Genomic DNA, 22,250 nt, shown 5'->3' on the forward strand with positions numbered 1-22,250 from the left:
CACTGCTTATTCAGAAACGTTATTGTATACAAAATTATTGCTCTGAGAGCAGTTACCGACCTCAGTAAAACTGGACTTTGTTTCATTACAATGTCCATTGATACTCCCTAGGCAGAGTTCCTCTGGCACAGTCTAAGGGCATTTTTGGATCATGGAAACTTAGCTTGCCAAATGTGAGACAAAAATTGCCTAGAGAAACAGCTACTGAATGTGAGCAAGTCAAACTTTAGTCTGGGTACTACTGCATTAGTTTTCTTTGGGAGTTTTTTTAAGAATTAGAGTGTGAAAAGCCCTGGAACATCTTAACAAAAGGCCTTTCCTGAACAGACCTTTCCTAACATTACAGATTAGAAAAGGGGAAAGATCACACACACACAACTCCCTCTCAACCTCTAGCTCAAAGCCCAGCTTTGCCTCACAAGAGATAGTAACTTCCACAGTTCACAGCAGTTTCTGAGCCCATTCAATCTTGTACATTCTAATGGTGAGTTTTCAAAGCCTATAATTTTGTAAGATTTTCATTTTTAACAAGAAATTTGACACTTTTTTGCTGATCAAAAAAATTTGTTTTCTCTGAAGCGCATGTAGGACTGAACCAGTCATTTCCTATGAAAAGGTTACCAGAAATTCATACATCTTCACACCGGCTTCTGAGAGATCTGATCTGTAAATGCACCACTGCCCTCCTCTTCCTTTTTGTTAAACTTTTGTCTGCAATTTCAGGAAAAGTACTTGCAATTGTAATGTGCAAGGTGTCTGTATTTCTCATATTCTAGAGTGAACACCAGAAAATGTCATTAAGAATAAAATACTCATTTTAAAGAAAGCACTAAGTTTAAATTTCAAATACATGACATGTTTTTCCTGCTATGCCTGCCTCTACAAATGCTCCCAATCCTTTAAAAATGTTTGCTTAAATATACACAGTATCTATAAAAGGAATAAACTACTTGCTATGATATTTGTCCTTTAGCAGGACTGGGTAAGAGAGAGAGGGAGGAAGGAGTAGGAGGGAAAACCTTGACAAGAATATATATATTAGAGCAATCAATAAAAAGATAATCCTTGGAATTCATGAGTCTTTAAAATCAGATGCATTTTCTTGTAGTAATCCTAAAAACCTATAAAAGAATATTCAGGCAATAAACACCCCATAACTCATATTTAACCTTTCATCATGTAGAACTACATATTAAACAGCCTAGCAACTGCATGTTCTGTAAGTGCATTCAAATAAGAGCAGAAATAGAAAAATGTAAATGCTACACCTCTTTTAACATTCATTGCACAGCCAAGAACATCTGCCAGCTGACCCCATAATCCAATTGGCTGTTCAGAAGCAATCATATCCTTAGATAAGAGCTGCACAGCTTCTACATGCAATGCCCATTTGCTTTAAGAGATGGAGCAAAATATAGTTAGCCAACTCTTCAACAATTTTCAAACACTTAGAAGTACGAGACGAAAGCAATTCAACATATAACATGGACCTGCATTAAAATACTGTAATCTCTTCCCCCCAGTATTGTAATTTGTCTTTTAATTTCACAGGGCAATAGCACAGAGGAAGTTTAAGGCTGAAGTGACTATATCAAATTGAGTGATTATATCAGAATACCAAGTGCATACAGCCCACTCAAAGTGTTCGCCACTTCTACTAGAAAAATAAAAAAACCTGGAATAAAATCTGGAAGGGCTCAACCTAGTCCACCGACTATAATGAGCAGAAGAAATATATAAAAGCTGAATTAATTCTCCTAACACTGAGTTTACTTCTCTTCTACTGCAAAAAGAGTGGACCGCTTGAGCGGCTCTACAAGCAGAGGGGGATGAAAACATCTGAAAGAATGGCTTCAAGATACTCCAGAAGAGCCAAAACCTCTGTAGACCTGAGAGCACAAAACCCATGGAACGTCATTGCAGTAATACGACGTGTCATTATCTCTGTATAAAATTAAACTTCTGCTAAAAAGTTCTGTCCTAAATACCCAAGCTGCACTACACTGATTGAACTGATTCTAGGACAACAGCCTTTTAAGAAACATTTATGTGATTCAGATAATTATTTATATTCATCAAATAAATTGCTTTGATCATGCAAAATGCGCCTCTCTCCACAGCTCTGCTAAAGTATCTGTATTGGCAGAGCCCCCAACATGGTAGGAAATGGTAGGAGAAAATTGCCGGAACAGTGTTTTAAGTAACACTCTCTGTAGTTAAACTTATGTCAAATATCTGAAAGGCACTGATAAAAAAGGGGTCTGCCAAGTAGCCTAGAAAACACCCTTCACAAGAAGAGGGTGAAAAGATTATTTGGCTTAATGAGAAAAAGACACAAACTGACTCAGGGCTTTAATTATAAGACACTGGAATACGGAGGGTTTTCCAAAGTAATTAAGCAATAACAAGATCGAAGGTCAGAACAATAATTAAAACAAACAAACAACTAAAAATATTGGAAGAAATAATATGGAAATAATAAAAGAAAACTACTGGTGCCTAAAGGAGTTTACTGTTGGTTCTAAGTTATCTAATTCCATCATCAACTGCGTGAAACACAATGTAACACAGGAGCCTTTGAGAGAAAGCAAGGTGATTTAGCTTTCTCATGCCTGATATCAAACAAAAGCAACTATTTCACTGCACATATTTAACCCAGACTATATAAAAATAATTAAGATGTCACATATTTATATATAAAGAATCTAGAGAGCTTTGCTCTAGGATTTAAACACCACCCAGACCAGAGGAAAGAGAAGACAATCTGCCTTGCCATGGATTAATGATTTGTGTCCAGTTTAGCTAAACAGCAGCGCAATCAGCTAATTTAGTTTAACATCTGGGTAGGCAACTTATGCATGCTGCAATGTGCCTAAGGACCCCAGTGTGTCTAAATCTCTGCTGGAAGTCAAAGTCCAGTGGGTGCAGAGCAAAACTCCTTCTGAACCACACAAAGGATTGAGAAGCATTTGGGGAGGCAATGAACAGAAACACACATAAGACGTGTATATGTGTGCATATATACACTTATAAACACGCACTTTCCTTATTAGCGCAATTTCTTCCTATCCAAAAATCTCCAAAATATGCAGGATCTGATACCATTCTATAAATCTAAATTGGAAAAAGGGAATCCATTGGTGTGCTAAAACAGCTAGAAATAGTTTCTGCCTCTATCAGAAAAACCCGCCAACCCTAAAACAAAGAAAAAACTAAAACAAAAACCAAAGCAAACAAACCACCCACCATACCTCAAAAAACAGACCTTAATGCAATTCTAAGGTATCACTACTAGAGCCCTCAATAGGAAGCCCTCGAATGAATTCAGTGGGTTTTAGACCACACGTGTGTTCCCAGTCAAGAGGCAAAAAGCACCAACCACATTTATATTAATACCAGCCGTGGCACTTCACAAGCACTGTGCACCGATAAACCTTACAGAGAGGTAATTTTCAAGTTTAAACAGTTTCTTTCCTTTAATATCTTCTGAAAGGCTTCTGAAATTAGCAAATCTAATGCGTGTGGGAATAGGCAACGCTTTATAGCAGTAAGTTTACTTTTAATGGAAGTAGTCTGCTGTGTCTATGGGTAACAAACCCCAGTATCTTTTCATTACAAAGGAGCTTATTGTTACCATACGACTTACTGTGGGATTTCATTTTGCCTCTTTGGTGATCTGTCTGATCTATTAAGAAAAGCACTGAGGTATGGACAACGTACACTTTATTGCAGTTTTATATTTTTGTAGTCCCTGCTGCTTCTGTTAGGCTACTGCCTATGAATTTCAAATAGTAATAAGGAAAAAGAAAAATAAAAAAGTATTTACTAAGTTTCTCACAGGAAAAAAAATAAACTGTGAAGAAAATGAGGCAAGTTCAGAATCAGGTTTAGAAGTGATGCTGCATCATGGGGCATGACTGCTGCAGCAACAACTGGATCCAGCAGCTCTAGCACCTACAAGCTGCTACACAACTAAATCTTCGTATGAATACTACTGAAGTCCTTCTACACATACTATGCAACATATTTTTTTATATATATATATTCATAACACATATATGAAGCCCTTCAGCATGACTGTTTCTGTCCTATTAATTTTCGTAGTTGAATCTAAATACTTAATAGTACTTCATCAGTGTTAATTAGTGTTGAGAATTAACCAGCAAATGTAGGAAATCACTATTAGTTTTGCAGAAATGCATACAGCATTGAATGGAATTTGAATAGATGCTGATCTTTACAACAGAGTAGCAATTTAGAGATTACTTTCCTCTTATGGGATACTTCAATATTGAATATATGGAGATTAATGTTCAAGGGAACTTGTGTTCTGTTGAAGGGAAATGTTGCTAAAAATAGCAATATATATTTAATGAATGTTTCTGCAGCAACCATAGTCTCAGAGAGAATTAAATACTTTTAAAATATCCATGACATCTGAGCTCTGTGATGCTTATACACTGTACAGCTTGGATTATTTGTCCATGGCTTCCTGTGCTCTGGGAGATAAAAATTTCTTTATAGAAGAAATATGGTGTTTCAGGTCAAATTCTGCTGTTACATGAGCATCTCCCCCTCAGTGCTCAAGAAGTTCAAGGATTACCTACAAAATCTGACACAATGTGTGGTCCTAGAGACAACCCCTGTTTTTAATTTCTTCACAGCACAGTACCTTTTGAACACAATTATAAATACAGTAAGCACAGAGAGGTTTCTGTTGGCTATTTAATGTCGCTCACCTGGTTCTTGAGATCCAGCTTTGGGCAGGGACGACCTCCATTGTAAGGCTTCTCCTTAAGCCACTTGGATCGGACTTTCACCCCCGGTCCACAAGAAGAGCTGCAAGGGGACCAACTGGACCAATCGCTTAATTTGCAATCAAACGGGCAAGGGACCGTGCAAGATTCTTCAATGTAACCTAAACCAAAAATTTAAGAAAGGTTTTAATCACTGCAACTAATGAACTCCGATCCTCTGACATCTCACCGCAATCTGTGTAATCAACACAAAATGATAACTTCTTAAAGAGAAGACATTTGGCAGACTGACAACACCTTCCCAACATGAGATTCTGGTAGTATTTGTAAAGGACAGCAGTGACTAAAACTAATTTCTACTTGGTTTAGTCCAATGATCACTAGGAAGGCTGCAATAAAACTAACTGATGTGAGTGATGCATGCTGGCAAAAGTATCTGTTGTGAAGCTGGTGGTCACCAAGATTATCTTCCCTATGAGACTGTGGCCATAATAAATCCTGGAGAACTGGGTGTACAGCCCAATTTTGTAGTCCTTTAGTATTACGCTAGCCATCTCCAGAGCTGGCATGAGCAGGGAATCAGAGGCTCTCTTCCCAGCAGACAGAGGATGGTGATGGCACGAGAGCTGTGCTCCTGGCAGCTCCCACAAGGTGCACGAGGGACCTGCCTGCAGCCTGCCAGCTGGAGCGGTGTGGGATTTGCTCTTGGGAGAAGCAGATGAAACCTGCTTCCCACTCCTTTCTGGTAGTTCTCTTTGCACATCTTCCCAACTGTTTTGCTTATTCTGGGTTTCATAAATGGCATTATAAATCTTTGCTTTCACCTTAACCTGGCTTGACACAGAAGTCCTCCCAAGATCATAACCTCTTAAAATCAGAATACCAAATATCTGCAGGACCAACTTCTTGCTGAATTAAAACCCAGCAGGGTTTCTCAGTGAAAAAACAAGGTTCCTTCATACAGGCACAACCCCACAGCTGGTTTAGGAGCTAGCATATGGGAAGAGAAATTTCACAGAGCCCAGCACTGGCCACGGAGCTCCCAGTATGCAGAAAGGCAGTGGAGGGTGGCCAAACCCTTGGGGTCTCTGGGGGATTACTGGCACCAGTCTCGGGTCGGCAGTGTGCAATAGCTCCTGCACCTTCCCACTTAACATGCTGCATTCGTTCTCCTCGAGTTTCTATTATCTGCTTGTCATGTCTCTATGTACTATTTTAATTTAAACAAAAAAGAGATTTCATGTTAGACCATGAAAGCCAGTGGCTGCTAAGATCAGCCTTTATTACAGGTGGCTTCGACCCTCTGACAGCTCTGGCAATGATGGCCATGAAAATAATTGAATTTCATCCCTACTATATTTCTGATGTTTCTCATTTTTATGCCCTTTCTTTCTGTTTGGTTTTCATTGCACTAACACTCCATCTGTATTCCTTACCTACCAAATACCAAATTAGCTCATTCAATTACTCTTTAAGAAAGGATTCCCCACTCTCTATCGAGGTGACAGTCACTGCAGCAGAGTGGAAAAAAAAAAAACAACCTCCAAAAACCCAGAAGCAGCTTCCCTTCAAAACATCCAGACAACCGTGAAACACTGAGGCTGAGGCACGGAGATTATTCTGGCCTGGAGCTGGATTTACCAGCTCTGCCATGTCTGAATCTGCTGCCAACTCCAAACCAGGACTGTGTTATATCCTGAGCATCGACCCACAGCAGCAACATGCTGCCTCCCCCCTGGTCTTCACACTGAAGTCAATATCAAGAAAGGTTTCAGACTTATTTAGGTATCCCCCACCAGAAAATATCCTCCTCTAGACATACAAGACATACGGATGTTGTCTTTGTAAACAGTGCCTTAAAAAATACTAGAAACAATAGCAGTTCCCTCCTTCAGTTCAATGATGCTCTATTTCTTCTCTCTTTTTCCTTCGTGATGGTACTGCTCCCTCTTCCTTTATGGCGGCCACCCTGCAGCCTGACAGCTGCAATCATTTCTCCCTGGTAACTCATGCTGTAACTCTTCCCTAAAGCTGCAGAACTGTCCCCATACAGTATGCTCTGGTTTACTCTGCTACCTCTTATCTTGTGTTTCGTTGCCTTTTCATTTGCAGCTCCAAAGCCACTGGAATTGGATCTCTTAATTATTTCTGACCCAATCCATTACAGTGGTGTTTGCATTTTTGAGATATTTCAACTTCGCATGTTTTGTATTCTCACCTGAGATTACACCCATGCCCACACATATACGGATATTTCAAAAATAGACTCACTTTTTTCCCCAAATGAAACTCCCAAATGTCCTGCTAATATTCTATTTCACCTGTTTAGCTTGCCACTCAAAGCAATTTATAATACATTATGATAAGTAAAAGAAATTTTCTCATGATAGATTTATGAGAAGCATTTCTTAGGCAGTTCTCCAAAGAGTTCTGTTCCACCGCCGTATGAAATATCGTTTTACCTTGGGCTGTGTGACAGCCTAGGTAATTAACTCTCAACAGAAACAAAGAAAGTGCCTTGTTTCAAAGTAGGATTAGACAGAGGGGTTATCAACTTATCAGTGAAGGCAAAATGGGCTAAGCCTTTTGGCAGTTCAAGATCTACCACTATAATAAAAAGAAATATAAGACACAAAAATAAATATAATATAAAAAAGACATATAAAGAAGAGGAAGGAAAAGTTATAATAAACAAAACTAAAGAAACCTATTCTGTTTCATCCCAGAGAAGTGGTATGGGGATTCCTCAGCGAACCACAGAATTTCTAAAGACATTCTGTTGCTAAGAGGCCAGCTCATTACTTTTTGAGTTTCCTCATCCATATTTCTAAATTACATTACGTACAAACAAATAACAGCCAGCTAACAGAGCATTACATTACCATATTGCCCAGAGGAAGCCAATTCTCCATATTGAACAATGCTACAGAATCAGAAGGGGAACATAACTTTCTTTCAAGCTCTTCTCACAGGCTGCCATTATTTCTTCTATCAATCACATGAGGTTAATCCTATGCCAAGACACCCATGGACTGAAGATTTCATAAAAAAAAAAATGTTCTCCAAACATCTTTATGTGGTATGTCCTCTCTGCTGTGACAGAGAATGACTTTATGGTTATCTTTGTATAAAAAACCAGTAAATAATATTGTACTCAGCTCATTCGTTGCCTATGAGAACAGGATATTTGTTTTTCTCTGTAGGAACCAAGCAATGGCTTGCCGTTGTCAGGGGGTTGAAAAGACTTCGGTTTGGATACCCACAATATGGCATTCCTAGAAAACTTGTTAGCATTTACATGGTGCATAATATTAAAGGGAAAAAAAACCCTATCAAAAAAAACCCAAACAAAAAAAACACAATGGAGATCTGCTACTAAAACAATCTATTAATGAAGAATTCCACATTCAGGCTATTATCTAGAGAAATACTTCTTACCATAACAGAATATGAATAAAGGAAACAGCATAAACATGTCTGAGTTGGTTTTGCTCAGTTTGGGGAGACTAAATCAAGGTTGAGTTTACGCAGTTGGTTTTGTCAGTGTCATCCTCAAACATCTCACTCATCCATCACATTCCCCATTTTTCTTTCCTCTGCAGAACCCGGTACCAAAAATTTGTTGAGTTTCCAAGACCTTCTACGTAAAAAGACATCTTATTCCCCCAGCCCTGCTCAGCCTGCTTTCCACGTGTTCTTATATTATTTCTTGAAGCTTCCTTTAATCTCACCTTTTTTTTATTCTTCAAAATCTCAAATACTATTAAAACAATGTTAATTTAATTTACAAACAACAGATGAGGATCTCTGTCCTGTCTGAACAAAGAGCAGGCTCCTGAGGACCACAGAGCTGGAGCTGCACACACAGATCATAGAACCATAGAATCATTAAGGTTGGAAAAGACCACTAAGATCATAAAGTCTAACTGCCAACCCAACACCACCATGTCTCCTAAACCATGTCCTGAAGTGCCACGTCTACAGGTTTTTTTGAACACCCCAGGGAGGGTGACTCCCCCCCCTCCAGGCAGCCTGTTCCAGTGCCTGACCACTCTTTCAGTAAAGACATTTTTCCTAACGTCCAATCTAAACTTCCCCTGGTGCAACTTGAGGCCATTTCCTCTTGCCCTATCACTACTAACTTGGGAGAAGAGACCAACACCCACCTCGCTACAACCTCCTTTCAGGTAGTTGTAGAGAGCGATAAGGTCTCCCCTCAGCCTCCTCTTCTCCAGGTTAAACCCCCCCAGCTCCCTCAGCCGCTCCCCAGCACACTTGCTCTCCAGACCCTGCCCCAGCTTCGCTGCCCTTCTCTGGACACGCTCCAGCACCTCAATGTCCTTCTTGTCCCAGGCGGCCCAAACCTGAGCCCAGCATTCGAGGTGGGACCTCAGCAGTGCCGAGCACAGGGGCCCCATCCCTGCCCGGCTCCTGCTGGCCACACCAGTGCTGACACAAGCCCGGGGGCTGGTGGCCTCCTTGGCCACCTGGGCACTGCTGGCTCATGCCCAGCCAGCTGTCAGCCAGCACCCCCAGGGCCTTCTCCGCCGGGCAGCTTTCCAGCCACTCTCCTACTTGCAGGAGGTAGCTACAGAAACACTAGTGCACGGGATATTTAAGTAGGCACTTTGAAACGTACTACTGGGAATGGTGCTGAATTGGCAGGGAAAATTGAGCTGGATGATCAAATAAGCCTTTTCTATGTTTAGGTGCTATTGTCTTACTATTGAGACACTGCCAACCTAATGGGATGAACAAATGCATCTACCTAGGCTGCACAGCTCATTTTACTATTATTTATTCATTAAGAACAATGTGCTTGTTGCTGTACAAGCCACAAGTGGAGTCTCTTCCCTATAGTGCCTATAATAAACAAAGCACCCATAGATTACACAGGATGTACTGGGAAGGCTCAAACACACAATGTAGCAACCATTACTCTCGACTCATTTCTTTTGTGCAACCCAAGGGACAAAGCAATAGCAGGTAGATTAATAAAGTGAGGATGATGGTCTGGTGGGTGTTGGAGGTTAAAGCTCAAATACACGGTGTAAAAAATGTTATTGTCTCATTTTGCTGTGCAAACCAAAAAAGCCAAGGCAATAGGAGGCAGCTGGATGATGGGCTAGTGGGTGTCAGTGGCACAGAAGGACAGAGGCGGTGGACTGCACTGCAGAGCCGGGGTGGGAGTTTTGCAGGAGTACAATTTCTTTCCCTCCTACACAAGACATATCACACCAGGCACAGCCAGTGAGGGGCTGCAGTGTCCTTGCATGTCCCACTCTGTATTTGTGAATGGATCATGGTGGGAGAGGCAGGCAATTAGTAGGTTTACAAACTAATGTGAGACAGTGGCATCCACCTGACTGTTGCACTTCCAAATGATAAATTTGCTGCGGGTGTAAGGTCTGTGCAGAACGCTAAAAACAGTGCCAACGGGATTCCAAGAGGCTGACTTAAAAAGTGATTCAAAAATAAACAACATTTCTCCAGCAGCTTTGGAAACAGATGCACTTCTAATTGAATTGGCTTTAAACTCATTTGTATCCTTTCTAATGTATTTCATCATTTCAATTAACAAAGTTCTAGAGGTTCTACCCTTGTTAGTAAACCTTGAGGTGCTTCATAAAACTCAAGGTCATTACTATGAGAGGGAAAATTCTGTGTATCACCACAACTGCCACTAGTAATAACACCAGTAATTTCCCTTGGAGTCTACAGGATAAGGGATCACCCTTTAACAAACAAGGAAGCAGCACTGTGGACTGTGACACAGAAGAAGTGTTTCTAATTACACACACCAAAGGTAGAGAAAAAAAATTGATTAATTTTGCAATTAATATTTACATTCATTTGATTACTGACTGTGAAATATATAGAATAACACCAGTAAATCCATGTGGTGATAAAAGTCTAATAGCTAAAGACTTTAGAAGGGAGACCTAGTGGACCATGGTGCTCGATGGGCCAGATTCTGCTCAGCTGAAGATTTGGGATCTCCTACAAAGCAAACCTCATGTTCTAACTCAGGTTAAAACTCAGCATTGAGCCTAGACTGCAGTTAAGAGACTAACTCTACCAGCTGATCACAGCCCTGCAGTTGGGGCTTTCCCAACATGCCATGGATAAGGCAGCCACGGGCCATGGGCTACATGGCAAGCTCCAGAAGCCTGTGAGCTCCAAGGGGAGCACCTCGTCCTAAGCAATCCAGGTCCAAACATTTAAATCCTGCTTCAAGGGAGAACATTATTAACTGAAGGAAACTAAGAAGAATACGTCTGAGAGTCTTAAAGTTGCTAACAACTCCAGCTGCATTTGAAAAGGATGTAATATTGCCATGGAACAAATGTTTAATCTTTTTTTTTGAAAAAGCAAGGATTTGAGAGATTTTATGTATTATTAGTTTGCTAGCTGGGAAAATTAAGAGATAATCTAATGAACACATTCAGTAAATGCACAACCAAAAAACCCAGCAAAAGTAACTTTCACATCAAATATTTTGCAAAGCTCAAATAATGGGCCCCCTTAGCTAATTTATTGCCACTTGCTCTTCCCAACAGAGGCACATGCTCTCATTACCTCCTAGCAAACTGATTATAGATTCTAAACAGACCAGAGAAGACTTTTAAAAAACACTGGTAAGTTTAACTCAGCATTATTGTTACTGAAATTCATCCAAAGGTTGGATTTATTGCTCAATTTCACGGTCTCTATAAATCCTGACGAGGCAGTTGGGGTGATCCTGACTTTGCATTATGATTCCTAATTTCTTTTGATTTTGCATTACATCTTTCTTCCTTAAAGAACTTGCGAGCTTACACTTTGAGTTATATACAAACCGTAATAGTTGACATATTTAGTATTTTAACTAAAGAAGGAAATCTCCATTAATTAGCACATTCCTTGCGACAGATTGCAGAACAACCTGAGAACTCTTCCGGAGAAGAGAGACTCATCTGCTGCCTTCTGAGTGCAAATAAATAGTGCAAATAAACAGGACTTCGCAGTGTACATTCATCTCACAGGGAGCTTTCTATGCGGACAGGCAGACATCCACTGCACAAATCTGGCTGTGCTTCAAAACCAGCTGTGGCAATGAGCCCCCTCCTCCTGGGGCTGCTCCCCCATGGTGAAGGGCTGGGCCAGGTGCTTGGGAGCCCTGACATCTTAAGAAACTCCTTACTCATAAAAAAATTATCCACTGGGATCAATAGCAGTTAGCGTAGTAGCTCTGCTGTGGTTTTCTGTATACTTTACTCATTACCCTGCCACTAGGATAATCATCTGCTTTGTCCAAACAAAATTGAGTAGCTTTTTTTTTTTCCTTTATCAGTGTCCCATCCTCTGTATATCAGGAAAGAAACTCATCCCACTGTACTTCATGATGAATAGTTTAGCATATATGTTCTTCAGGCTACCCAATTCTTAGCAAAAGCAGATTTTTAAAAACAAACCTGAGATTGTGTTCATTTTATACTATTATTATGAGATTTATATAAAATAAGGCTTTTTTTAAAAGGGTGAACATACTTCCACAATACATCATGAAGAAAAAATTAAATTGTCCACAGACCGTCACATTCCCCTCTTTCTCCTCCATCTGACTTCTCTCAGAGGCCCAATTGCACAGTAGCTCTGAAAATAGATGTACATTGCAGAGTGCTCTGAAGATCAATATAGACTTGGGCAATTTGGACGAGGCGGGAAGCATCTTCCAGAGCCAAGGGTCCATCACTGGGAGAAAGCTGCTGCCAACTGTCACCAAAAATATCTACCCCCATCAGTAAATCATCTATGGCCTGAAGGTCAATGGTTTCAGGCTTTTGTGGAGCACACTAAGAAACTCATTTTCAGAGTTTGGGGCCCTCTGCAGAGAGCATCTTTCTGCCAGTTTCTAAAGATACGACGTTAGGCACTGTCAAGACAATATGCCACCTCATTTCAGCTGCCAAGCTGTGACCCCAAGACACAGACAAGCCTCATTTAGACAACTTCCCTTGGACAACGACGTGACAGTTTCCACTTTACAGAATGAGAAACACTGATGCATTTCCCTGTATCCTGATAATTAGCAAGGATTGCATATTATAACACTGCTTTTATTTCAGACAAAATAAACCACCGGGTGATTCTGCAGAAGAAAGGAACACAAAGCAATTAGATCCATGTGCAATTAATATTCTCAAGAAGGAATAAACCTTTTCTTCCTTCCTTTAAATGTATGTTCCTTGTACTTCAATTTACAAACTCAAGCGGTGTTACCAAGGGTAAGGGCCTCTGTTCAAGAGCAGGTCACATAGGCACTGAAAAGGCAGGGAGAAGCTCCTGAGCCCGCAGCACCCTCTGCAGCCTCCCTCCCCACCATCACAGGAGGCGGGTGACACTGTGACCCCTCAGATCAATACATTTAAATCAATACACTGCCTCAACTCCTTCTCGTCTCATCGACACTAAATGAGAAACCTAACTACACTCTTTAATTATATGGGTGCTGTTTTAAAGATGCCACTAACCATTACCAACATTAGGAAGACGTGTGAGTGCTTTTCCGAATGCCAGGCAGCTGCCGCGAGGTCCAGCCTGCTCAGAAAAGGAGTTTCACTCCTGCTATTAGAGGTCACCTCAATACAGAGGCAGGGATACAAAGGCATCTGGCCTTCTTAAATAAAGCTGTACTATAAAAACCATCTGATGGGAACAGGTTTTTAAGAAAAGGAACAGTCTTGGGTTTCCACAGCTTAGGCATGGGCAGAGCAGCACAACTCATTTAGATGATGGAAAACCTTGAGATGGAAATAGGACATTTTTGAGACGTTAGCAAGCCCCAGCACAGAGTACTGATGTACTGAATTCCTGATAGATTTTTGTTTAAATATTGCAGCCCGACTTTGAGCACTCTGGTTGTGTCATCCAATCTCTTCTGCTGGGGGACTTCAATGAATTCAGACAGAAGCAGAAAGCGATGCAGTCTTGTTGAATAATACAATTCTTAATGGTCACTCCTCCATGTTACCAAAAAAAAACCGAGATCCAAGATTTCACAGCCAGAATCTCTGTCCATAGTGATGGATATAAGAAGTTTTGCAAACCAAGCTTTCGGTGATTTAATTTACACCATCCTAATTTGCAAAACTTGGAGGACAGAGAGATTTCAAAGTATATCTCAGACACAGGAATAGACTAAGGTAGGATAAATTCTCAGTTACTCATCAATAGCATTATGATAATCCTTAGAGCAGACGGAGCTAAAGCTTAATTTTATCCACATTTCCTAATTCAGGCTCATTTCCTCAAATCTAAATTCAGCCGTTGCTATGTGTCTGAGTTGGTCTCCCAAACTCTTTGATCAAGCAGACTACATCAGGCACCTCAAAAGGCATCCACTACGTGCCCATCTCCCCATGCCATGCTAACTTTATCGCTGCATGCAGTGCTCCAGCAAACTCATTGCTGCTCAGGCAGTCAGCTCATTTTATTCAGACACTGGCCTATATGCAACACCTGGAATTCTTATTTTTGTAGGACTCCTGTTCCATACAAGCAGAAACACACTATATTGCTTCTGAAGATCTTCAGAATATGTCAGATGTGAAACCCTTCAACTCTCACTGAACAACTACTATGTCCATGATACTCCCACATACGAACTCCCACTAAAACACCTACTATGTCCAGTGGCTACAGGGCTCCCCACCAGCGGTAAAGATATGAAACTGTGACTTCCCACTTAAATGATTTGTCATCCATTTCTTTGCCTGAAATTCCTGCTCATCAGAGCTGAATAAAAGCCAATCAGGTTAAAAATCACTTCCCAGTACATGTCACTTCCCAGTACAGCTACACATGTCTCAAAGGAAGTTCTCCATAAGCAGGAAAAGTGTAGAGGTCTTAACACCAGAGTACATAATTCATGAAAAGGCTTAGGCTAAAACAGTATTTCTTCATACTTCCAGTGTAACATATTAAGCAGAACGACACATAGGGAGAGAAAAATGTTAATTTTAAATCTATCTTTGTATTGTAGCATTTTATTAGATAGAGTCTTGCTTCATAACAGGCTGTACTTGTGACAAATGCATTATTAAGGCCAAAGAGATGGGCCACATTTCAAAGAGATACTCGTACTGTAGCCTACTGCCAAAATCAGGACAGTAGATCGCCCAGTGAATTAACTTGCTATCAAAGCTCTCCTAAGCCTCCGATACACTATTTCTACACCAAGTTACTATTTCTACACTAAAAACATTCCCAACTCTCATGAAGAGCTTTAATCAACCTGTCAAAAATGGAGAAAAACTGACTGAGCCTAATAATAGAAAAAAGGGCATGGACATGAAGAAGGGTGGGCAGAGGTGGTCCAGCAAGTAGAGGCTGATGGTGATCGTCAAACACAAGAAAGCCTGTCTGAGGTTCATAAAAAATCATTCCTTCGCATATTCTGGTACTGCCGCCTCTTCAAATGGGTCATTTTATGGAATGCAGCAAAAAGCATAAAAGAAATTCAGGCAAAAAGATACGCTACGAAGATTTATATTTAGAGCCAAGGAGTAACAACAGACATCACTATGACTTAATGCAGCACCTACAGAGGATGCTGCTCAACCAGCTAATCCTCTAAATATTTCCTCATAAGATGTATGCTTGCTTTCTGTAAGATGATAAAGATCTAGAAGAGTGTGCATTTCTACATAGTAGTGCCTCAGGGGAAGTCTTACCTTGCTTTAAACAAGCTGCTCTGATAGCCAGTTTGACCCATTCAGAAATAACATTTTTGATGGCTGTTTACCTTTGATTCTGTTGCCAGAAAAACATAGAGAACCGCAGTGTCTGAACAGTTGTCTTGTTATCCAGTTTCATTTGATAAGTCTTTTAACATCCAGAAAGGAAGAACTGTGGCCAAATTTTCTTATGACTTATGAATAGATTTTGGAAAAAAGGAAAGGAAAAGATAGGGAATAAATCAATGTTCTTTGTTATGTTCAATGTTTACTGTTATGACAGTAAAATGTAAAAATCCTGTAGTCAAACAAGAAATGGAGGGCAGGTCCTTTATGGGCTCTGCTTCTGTGCTTATATCTCCCCTGGCAGCCACAGCTGTAATTAAGAGTGTTGCTGCACACCCAAGGAGATGTGCAGAAATGCTGGAGAGAGGTCCAAAGGAGAACCCAGATGGGATTTCAGGGCTAAATTTAGAAGCTATTTAGCTTCAAGATAGTAGAAAACCAGTCAAAGGTGAGAGTGGCTTTGAAGAGTCCTGAACTGGGGACATGAGGGTAGGACAGCCCCATCTGCAGCTGGCAACACCTTTCAGCCACTTGTGATCCAAACCCAGTCTTAATTCCCATGCCAGGGGATAGGACAGGCAGAAAATAAAATTGCTTTTTAGCTGAAACTTTTTCCTCAAGCAGTCTTTGAAAAGCTTTGTCCTGGTAAGTAACACAGTCATTTTTCTGTAACAAAAAAGCCACAGAGAGATATACTGCAGAGATACATAGGGGAAACCACAGAGAGAAATAGGACTGTTGTAATATTTAATTAAACCCAAATGCCAAAAGAAGGCTAGGGTAGTCTGAACATGGGGTCTACACGTTATCATTAACCAATGGTGCCAAAACGACCTACTATTCCCACACTTCTAGGGAGGAGGAGGAGGCATCCTGAGGCTGTCACGTGTGGGATCTGGAGCTGGGAAGAGGACAGCCTAGGCAGGGCTGCCCATTTTCCTTGTAAAAGAAATTAGATTGTCAGGAATCAGGCCTCCAGAAATAAGGCTTCATTTGTAAGATGTAAGATAAACTAAACTGGTTAGATTCTGGAATTAATGGTTTGAGCTAAAAAATGAATGTTCAATATACATTGACATTTAGGCTAAGAATGAAATTAAATGCTTAAGAGTATTTTAAAAAACAGCAGTAAAAGTTTCTATTTCTGAAGATTTTCAAAACAAATCAGGGATTTCTGCAACAATTTCATTCTCCTAAATAAAATTTACCAGAAACAGAAAAATGTATACCACAGTAAATGCCAGAACAGATACACTTTCAAAAATAAACAGGCCTGTGTTCAATATAGGGTTTGGGGTTGTTTTTTCCCAAAATTGCTACCTTGTAGAAAAGGTAAGTTTTGCTATCAATCCACCATAAACTTGGGTCACATTTCTTTAACCTATTAAGCTCTGCTTATAGTTTTTTTGACATACACAAATATAATTTTGCAGAAAGATTATTAAAATCTAGCAATTAAAAGCTACCTGAAAATGGGTCATTTTCTCCTAAAATGACAGTGCAGGGATTTACACTCTGCAGGGTTTCAGAGCAGGTCCTTGTGTTAACTCACAGGTAGGTCATGCAATGTCTATCAGCCTGGTGGCCAGGATTTTCACAAAAGGGAGCGTAAACCCCAGAGGAACACCCCGGGTAGAAATACAGCACCACTCTGGGCTGACCTTTCAGAAAATCAAACTTCATGAGACTTGATACCACCTGGTTTTCAGCAGTAGGAGTTGAAACTCCTGATCCATGACCTTTGCGTACTGTCCTAAATCTCTCAACACTGGGGACACGGCTCATCAGGACTGAAGCAGCACTGTCACTGCTGGCACGTGCTGCCCTGATGTGCCTCGGAGCAGGGAACATCCCTCCAGCAACCACAGAAATTATGAGGTTTCACATCACCGAGATTTTTAACTCCTCCTGGTGCATCTGTTTGCTAATCCCATCCGTTTGGGATTAAAGCCGTCATTTTCAAGGAGTGACCTTGCCACCAGTATTCCCAGCAGCAGTGTTATGTCACCCTGACTGCGAGGAACCAAATGACACCCCTGCATCAACAGATGCTGGGGAACCCTCTGAGCAACCCCAGTCCTCTTTGATTTGCCCACCTACAACTAAACAACGTACAACAAAACCCTGCACTGTTTGTATATGAGCACCCCTGCCGTGCCCTTCATAAATTTACAGATAATTAAAGCTTTTTAAGGTGGCTGTATGTTGAAGGTAACTGCTCTGTGATTTAAAGCCAGGATCTATTTGTCTGTTGTGTCTTCCAGGTTCCTGTTGTTGCGAGCACAGCAGAATTTGAATAGTATAAGCACTCTTCATAAATTCCTGCTTTTCATAAATCTCCAGTTGGATCAAAAGCAGAACCTCTATGCAAGAGCAGAGAAATCTCCAGCCTTTGATTTGGAACAGATGAGGCACCCTATGTTCTTCTAAGATTAAAAAAACACTGTTCGCACAGCACACAAAAAAGAGAGGCAAAGGAACTACATGAAATAATTCAAAACAAAGGAGGTGGAAACTCAAAAATAGTACGAGGAACTCAGATGGCAGATTCAGAAGCAAATGAACTGCAATTAAGAGGACAATTTCATGTCCAAAGAGGATGCTCCAAACACCAGCCAGAGAATGGAGACCCTCTGGACTAGCGGTGAGCTGAGCGCAATATAATCCAGTCTTCTGACAGGAAGATGAATTAAGGCAAATTATCAATTACATTTTTGTAATGGAGTTAAGAGATAGTTACCTCTATCCATAATTTCATAAGTGCATTTCCAAATTAAAGGAAAAGACGCGTGAACCAAATACAGGAAAAAAGGATTAGTTCAGTTTGGAAGCTACAGGTCATGCATTTCTTGAGCTTATTGAATGGGCCATCAAGGAAAATGACAACACCACTAAAATAAAGCAGTACACTAATCACAAAAGCCAGTCATGAAAATAAAAGCTACGGTGTGTTTTTTATGGACATCAGAGAAAAGGTTTGAGTTTTATTCTTTTCTGCACCAAAGTCTGGGATTTGATTTTTTAACTTATCAGACCTAATGATCATGAGCTATCCCATGATTAAACTGCAGTGAGGATAGGTAAATTAGTCAAGGTGTGACCTGTGTACCCACTACAGTTGACCCAGAGTGCTCACACAATCTGTGCTCTGCTGTGCTGGGTCAGGGCAGAGGTCCCTCCAGCCCAGGACTCAGGTCCTGACAGGCCCAAAGTAGAAACCATAGAAGACCAGGGAAGCTAATAGTTCATTTCTGCTAAGTCAAAGCTGGAATGCTTTTGTATCTTGGGATACTCTGTATGCAATAACTACATCAATGGCAAAAAAAATCCATTTCCTATTGAAAAGGTATGCTTAAAGGGTTAATGTATTTGCAGATAATAGGCTTAGGAGAGTTGGAGTCTAGACTGCTTACAAACACAGATGAACAAACTTTAATATGTTTTTGGTTTGAAGGCCCCTCCCTCCCCCAAAGTTGCAAATGCAGAATTTCTCACAAAACCCAATGTAAGATCAAGGCCTTGGACCCTGTGGTGGTGTGCTCCCCCTCACCTGATCTTTTGCCCCTGGCTCTGCTCATGTGATAAGTACCAGTGGCAGTTGTGATAAGATGCACCTGGTCACGATGGCCATGTGCAGCTCAAAGTGGAGTACTGGTAAACAGATAAGCACACAATAGCTGAGAGCTAATTTACAGATGTGCGTCCTTGTCCACCTAACCAGAGCAGTAATTAATATCCGACTTAGGCCACACTTGGCAGAAACTAGTATCTGCAGCTGGTATGTAGGTATGACTATGAGCCGGTCATCTTACCCCCATAAATAGCGAGATGCCCAAGAGCGCTTTGAGATCTCCTGCACGGCAGCAGGGCTGCACGACGGGATCTCCCCTTGAGTTGGGGTGCCTCTCAAGGTTACTCCTTGAGGCTGAGTGGTACATTGCCATAACAAGATGCTCGGCAAGTGGTTAATAGCATGCTGAACTTTGAAAACTTAGCTACATGATATAAAGAATTGATTGTGTACACAAAATCCTTTAGATATAAACCACTGAACAAGCCTGGGACTAGGATTGGATCCAGCCACCCCTAGACTCCTCTCTGAGAGGGAGTTTAGAAAGCAAGGGGGTCCTTTCTGAACTTTGTGACTCAATGGGAAGGTTTCCCTGACAGTTTGTCTGACCCTGTTCTCCAGGCAGTAAATAATCAAGTAAACCTTGCCATCAAACCTTGTTGAACCACTAACTAATTTACTTAACTTGTAATACATTAATAAAATATATACTTTTGCTTCTCTCGAGTGGTATGTGCTCTCAGTCTCTCTTCTGCGACAACCTGACGTAGTTGGCAGGATCCACAAATCTCTATTTGCAACAGACCCTGAACCCCTCTGAGCAGTGACTAATTTCTACATTAGACTCAAACTCATACTACATTCACTTGATAACTATGATACATTCACATAATAAGTCACAGTGACATGGGTGAACTAAATCCTACTGAAGTGGTGAGTTCAACAGCCAGGTTTCAGTCAGGGAAAGTGAAAATCATTGCTGTGAGAAGGTGAGACCCCAAAGTTTGCTCTCTAGAAAATCTACAAACAGACCTATTCTGTTCTATACCATTTTTATTGTCCTATACCTTGTACTCATGGTGTTATCAAGCCTAGGACAAACTTAAATCTACTTCCAAGGCAAAGTTTCCATCCTTACATCTGTCCTTCTACACTTTGTAGAAGTTCTTCAAAAGGACTCAGCAAAGAACTGAGGTCTGTCTTACAACTTCTCACTTTTGTCCTGGTTCAAGGGAAAGGAAGCGCACTGTCTTGCAAAAGGAAAAGGGCAGGAAACAAAGAGAAGTCAGAAGACCCGAAAGAAAGAGAAGAGCAACACGCTTACCCCCACAGCTCATAAAGCAAGAACAATGTCTAACTATCACAGTGACTGGCATTCAATATATAAGGCAATGGCTTAATTAGCCACAAATACGGTCAGCTAGCGAATGTTAAAAGGTCACCTGATACTAATTGTGAACAAGACAAACTGAGCTGTTTAAAACAACCTGTCATGAATAATTTCTCAGGGCTTAGCAATTCTGCATGCTTCTGTAGTTTGCTCTTCTCTATTATGGTTGAATAACATTCTGCTAATTATTAATTGGATAATGATTTGTTTCTATCACTAATTCAATAACGTGTGCATTTTGAAAGCTCCCAGCTCTAGAGACGATAAATATTGGGCTGATCTTCATTTAACTGCTCTGGTTGGAAGACAGGTCCCAAGTGATGGAAGTGGAGCCTACGGAGTTTTCTGCCCGCTTTTGTGCACTACACCCAAAGCCACTGAAAAATTCGTGTTCTCTGGAGACTGAGGCAACGCTGCTTCTCCGCTCACCTTGCAGGGAACAGAAGGTGTCCGACACTGGGTAGCGATTAGGAGCTTATACATCCTGGATATTAAACAGGGGTCTGGCTGGAAATGAATAGTTCACCCTCAGGGGAACTCTTAGGGGTATCCAGAAGGTGGAAATATCTCACCCCTCTTCTACATCCCACTTCCAGACCTAAGGGTCTTCAGAGCGCTCTGTAAATAGACTGTAGGAGGAAGGGCATACCACAGGGCACTGCTGTACAGTACTGACCACCCCTCTGGCCTCTCACATGGGTCCTGTGCCAGGGCCATGCTGCAATCAGTTCTGCTCGGATAAAAAGCTGAAGACAAGAAAACCAACAATAATACCCTTGAGCTACCACTCCCTACAAGAAGCCAGACCATTAAAAATGCCACATAAATATCACTGACAGAAAACAGGCTTCAAGGTTATTCAGAAAAGCCCCACACGCAGACAACCTCCTCTTTTTAATAGTGATAAAAACCCTGAGCTTTTCAAAAGAGCAAGTCATGGCACAGGCAAACCCACCTTTCAAAACCCAACAGCTCCCTTTTTGCCGAAGAAAAGGTAATGTTGTGGGGGAAAGGTATAGCATTCCTCCTTCATGGGCCACAGAGGCATAATCAATTGGTACAACAGCACATTGTTGAAACACAAACCACGGAAAGCTCCTTTATGAATCCGTGCAGCCAGCTGGAACAGCCATCAACAGCTGTGAGATGAATTCACTCCAGGACTGAATCACTTCATTAGGGTGGGTTTTTTTTTCCTTTTATTACATGTGGCTCAGGCTGCTGATCCTCATCCTGAAGACCCTCCACAGAGCAGACCTACTTCTTTCTCTGCTCCTTTATATACTCAGGAATATTAATGGTTCCCGTTGTATTCCTTAGTCTCCCCCTGACACACTATTTCTCCCCCTCCCATCATACAGCTCACCAGCAGTCTCCCAAGTTATTACACCACCTTGTGTGGTGACCTAAGCTTTTTGACTGTAAGTGAGAGAGCAGTTGTGATTTGGGGCAGCACAGGTACAGAATTTGCCCCTAAGGTAAAGGCTTTTGTCTAGAAATTGATTTAGTGTAATTATTGTGATCGTGCAAATCATGGAAACTGGAAAAAAAGATCCAGATGAAATGACATTTCCTGCTTGCTCTACATCTAATTCTGCCCTATTTCTGTTTGATATACACTAGCCTATTATATGTGAAATGTAAGTGGACAGAACCACAGCCCAGAGCCCCAGCAAGCAGTGATGCTGGAATACACGTGTCTCAATTTGAGCCTGAGACTGGCACAAAATTGCAAGGATGAGACCACT

At 41.1% G+C, this 22,250-nt stretch overlaps 1 protein-coding gene across 2 annotated transcripts in view; it reads right to left on the reverse strand.

The window, feature by feature from the left end:
* Positions 1-22,250, reverse strand: part of THSD7B (thrombospondin type 1 domain containing 7B) — a 336,705-nt gene that overhangs the window by 76,382 nt on the left and 238,073 nt on the right. For both annotated transcript variants that reach the window (XM_064451039.1, XM_064451040.1), the window contains exon 16: positions 4,740-4,918. In XM_064451039.1, coding sequence (XP_064307109.1) covers positions 4,740-4,918 — 179 coding nt within the window. The remainder of the gene's footprint in view (positions 1-4,739; positions 4,919-22,250) is intronic.

Source organism: Phalacrocorax carbo, chromosome 5 (assembly GCF_963921805.1).
Source record: "Phalacrocorax carbo chromosome 5, bPhaCar2.1, whole genome shotgun sequence".
In the NCBI taxonomy this organism is placed as follows: domain Eukaryota; kingdom Metazoa; phylum Chordata; class Aves; order Suliformes; family Phalacrocoracidae; genus Phalacrocorax; species Phalacrocorax carbo.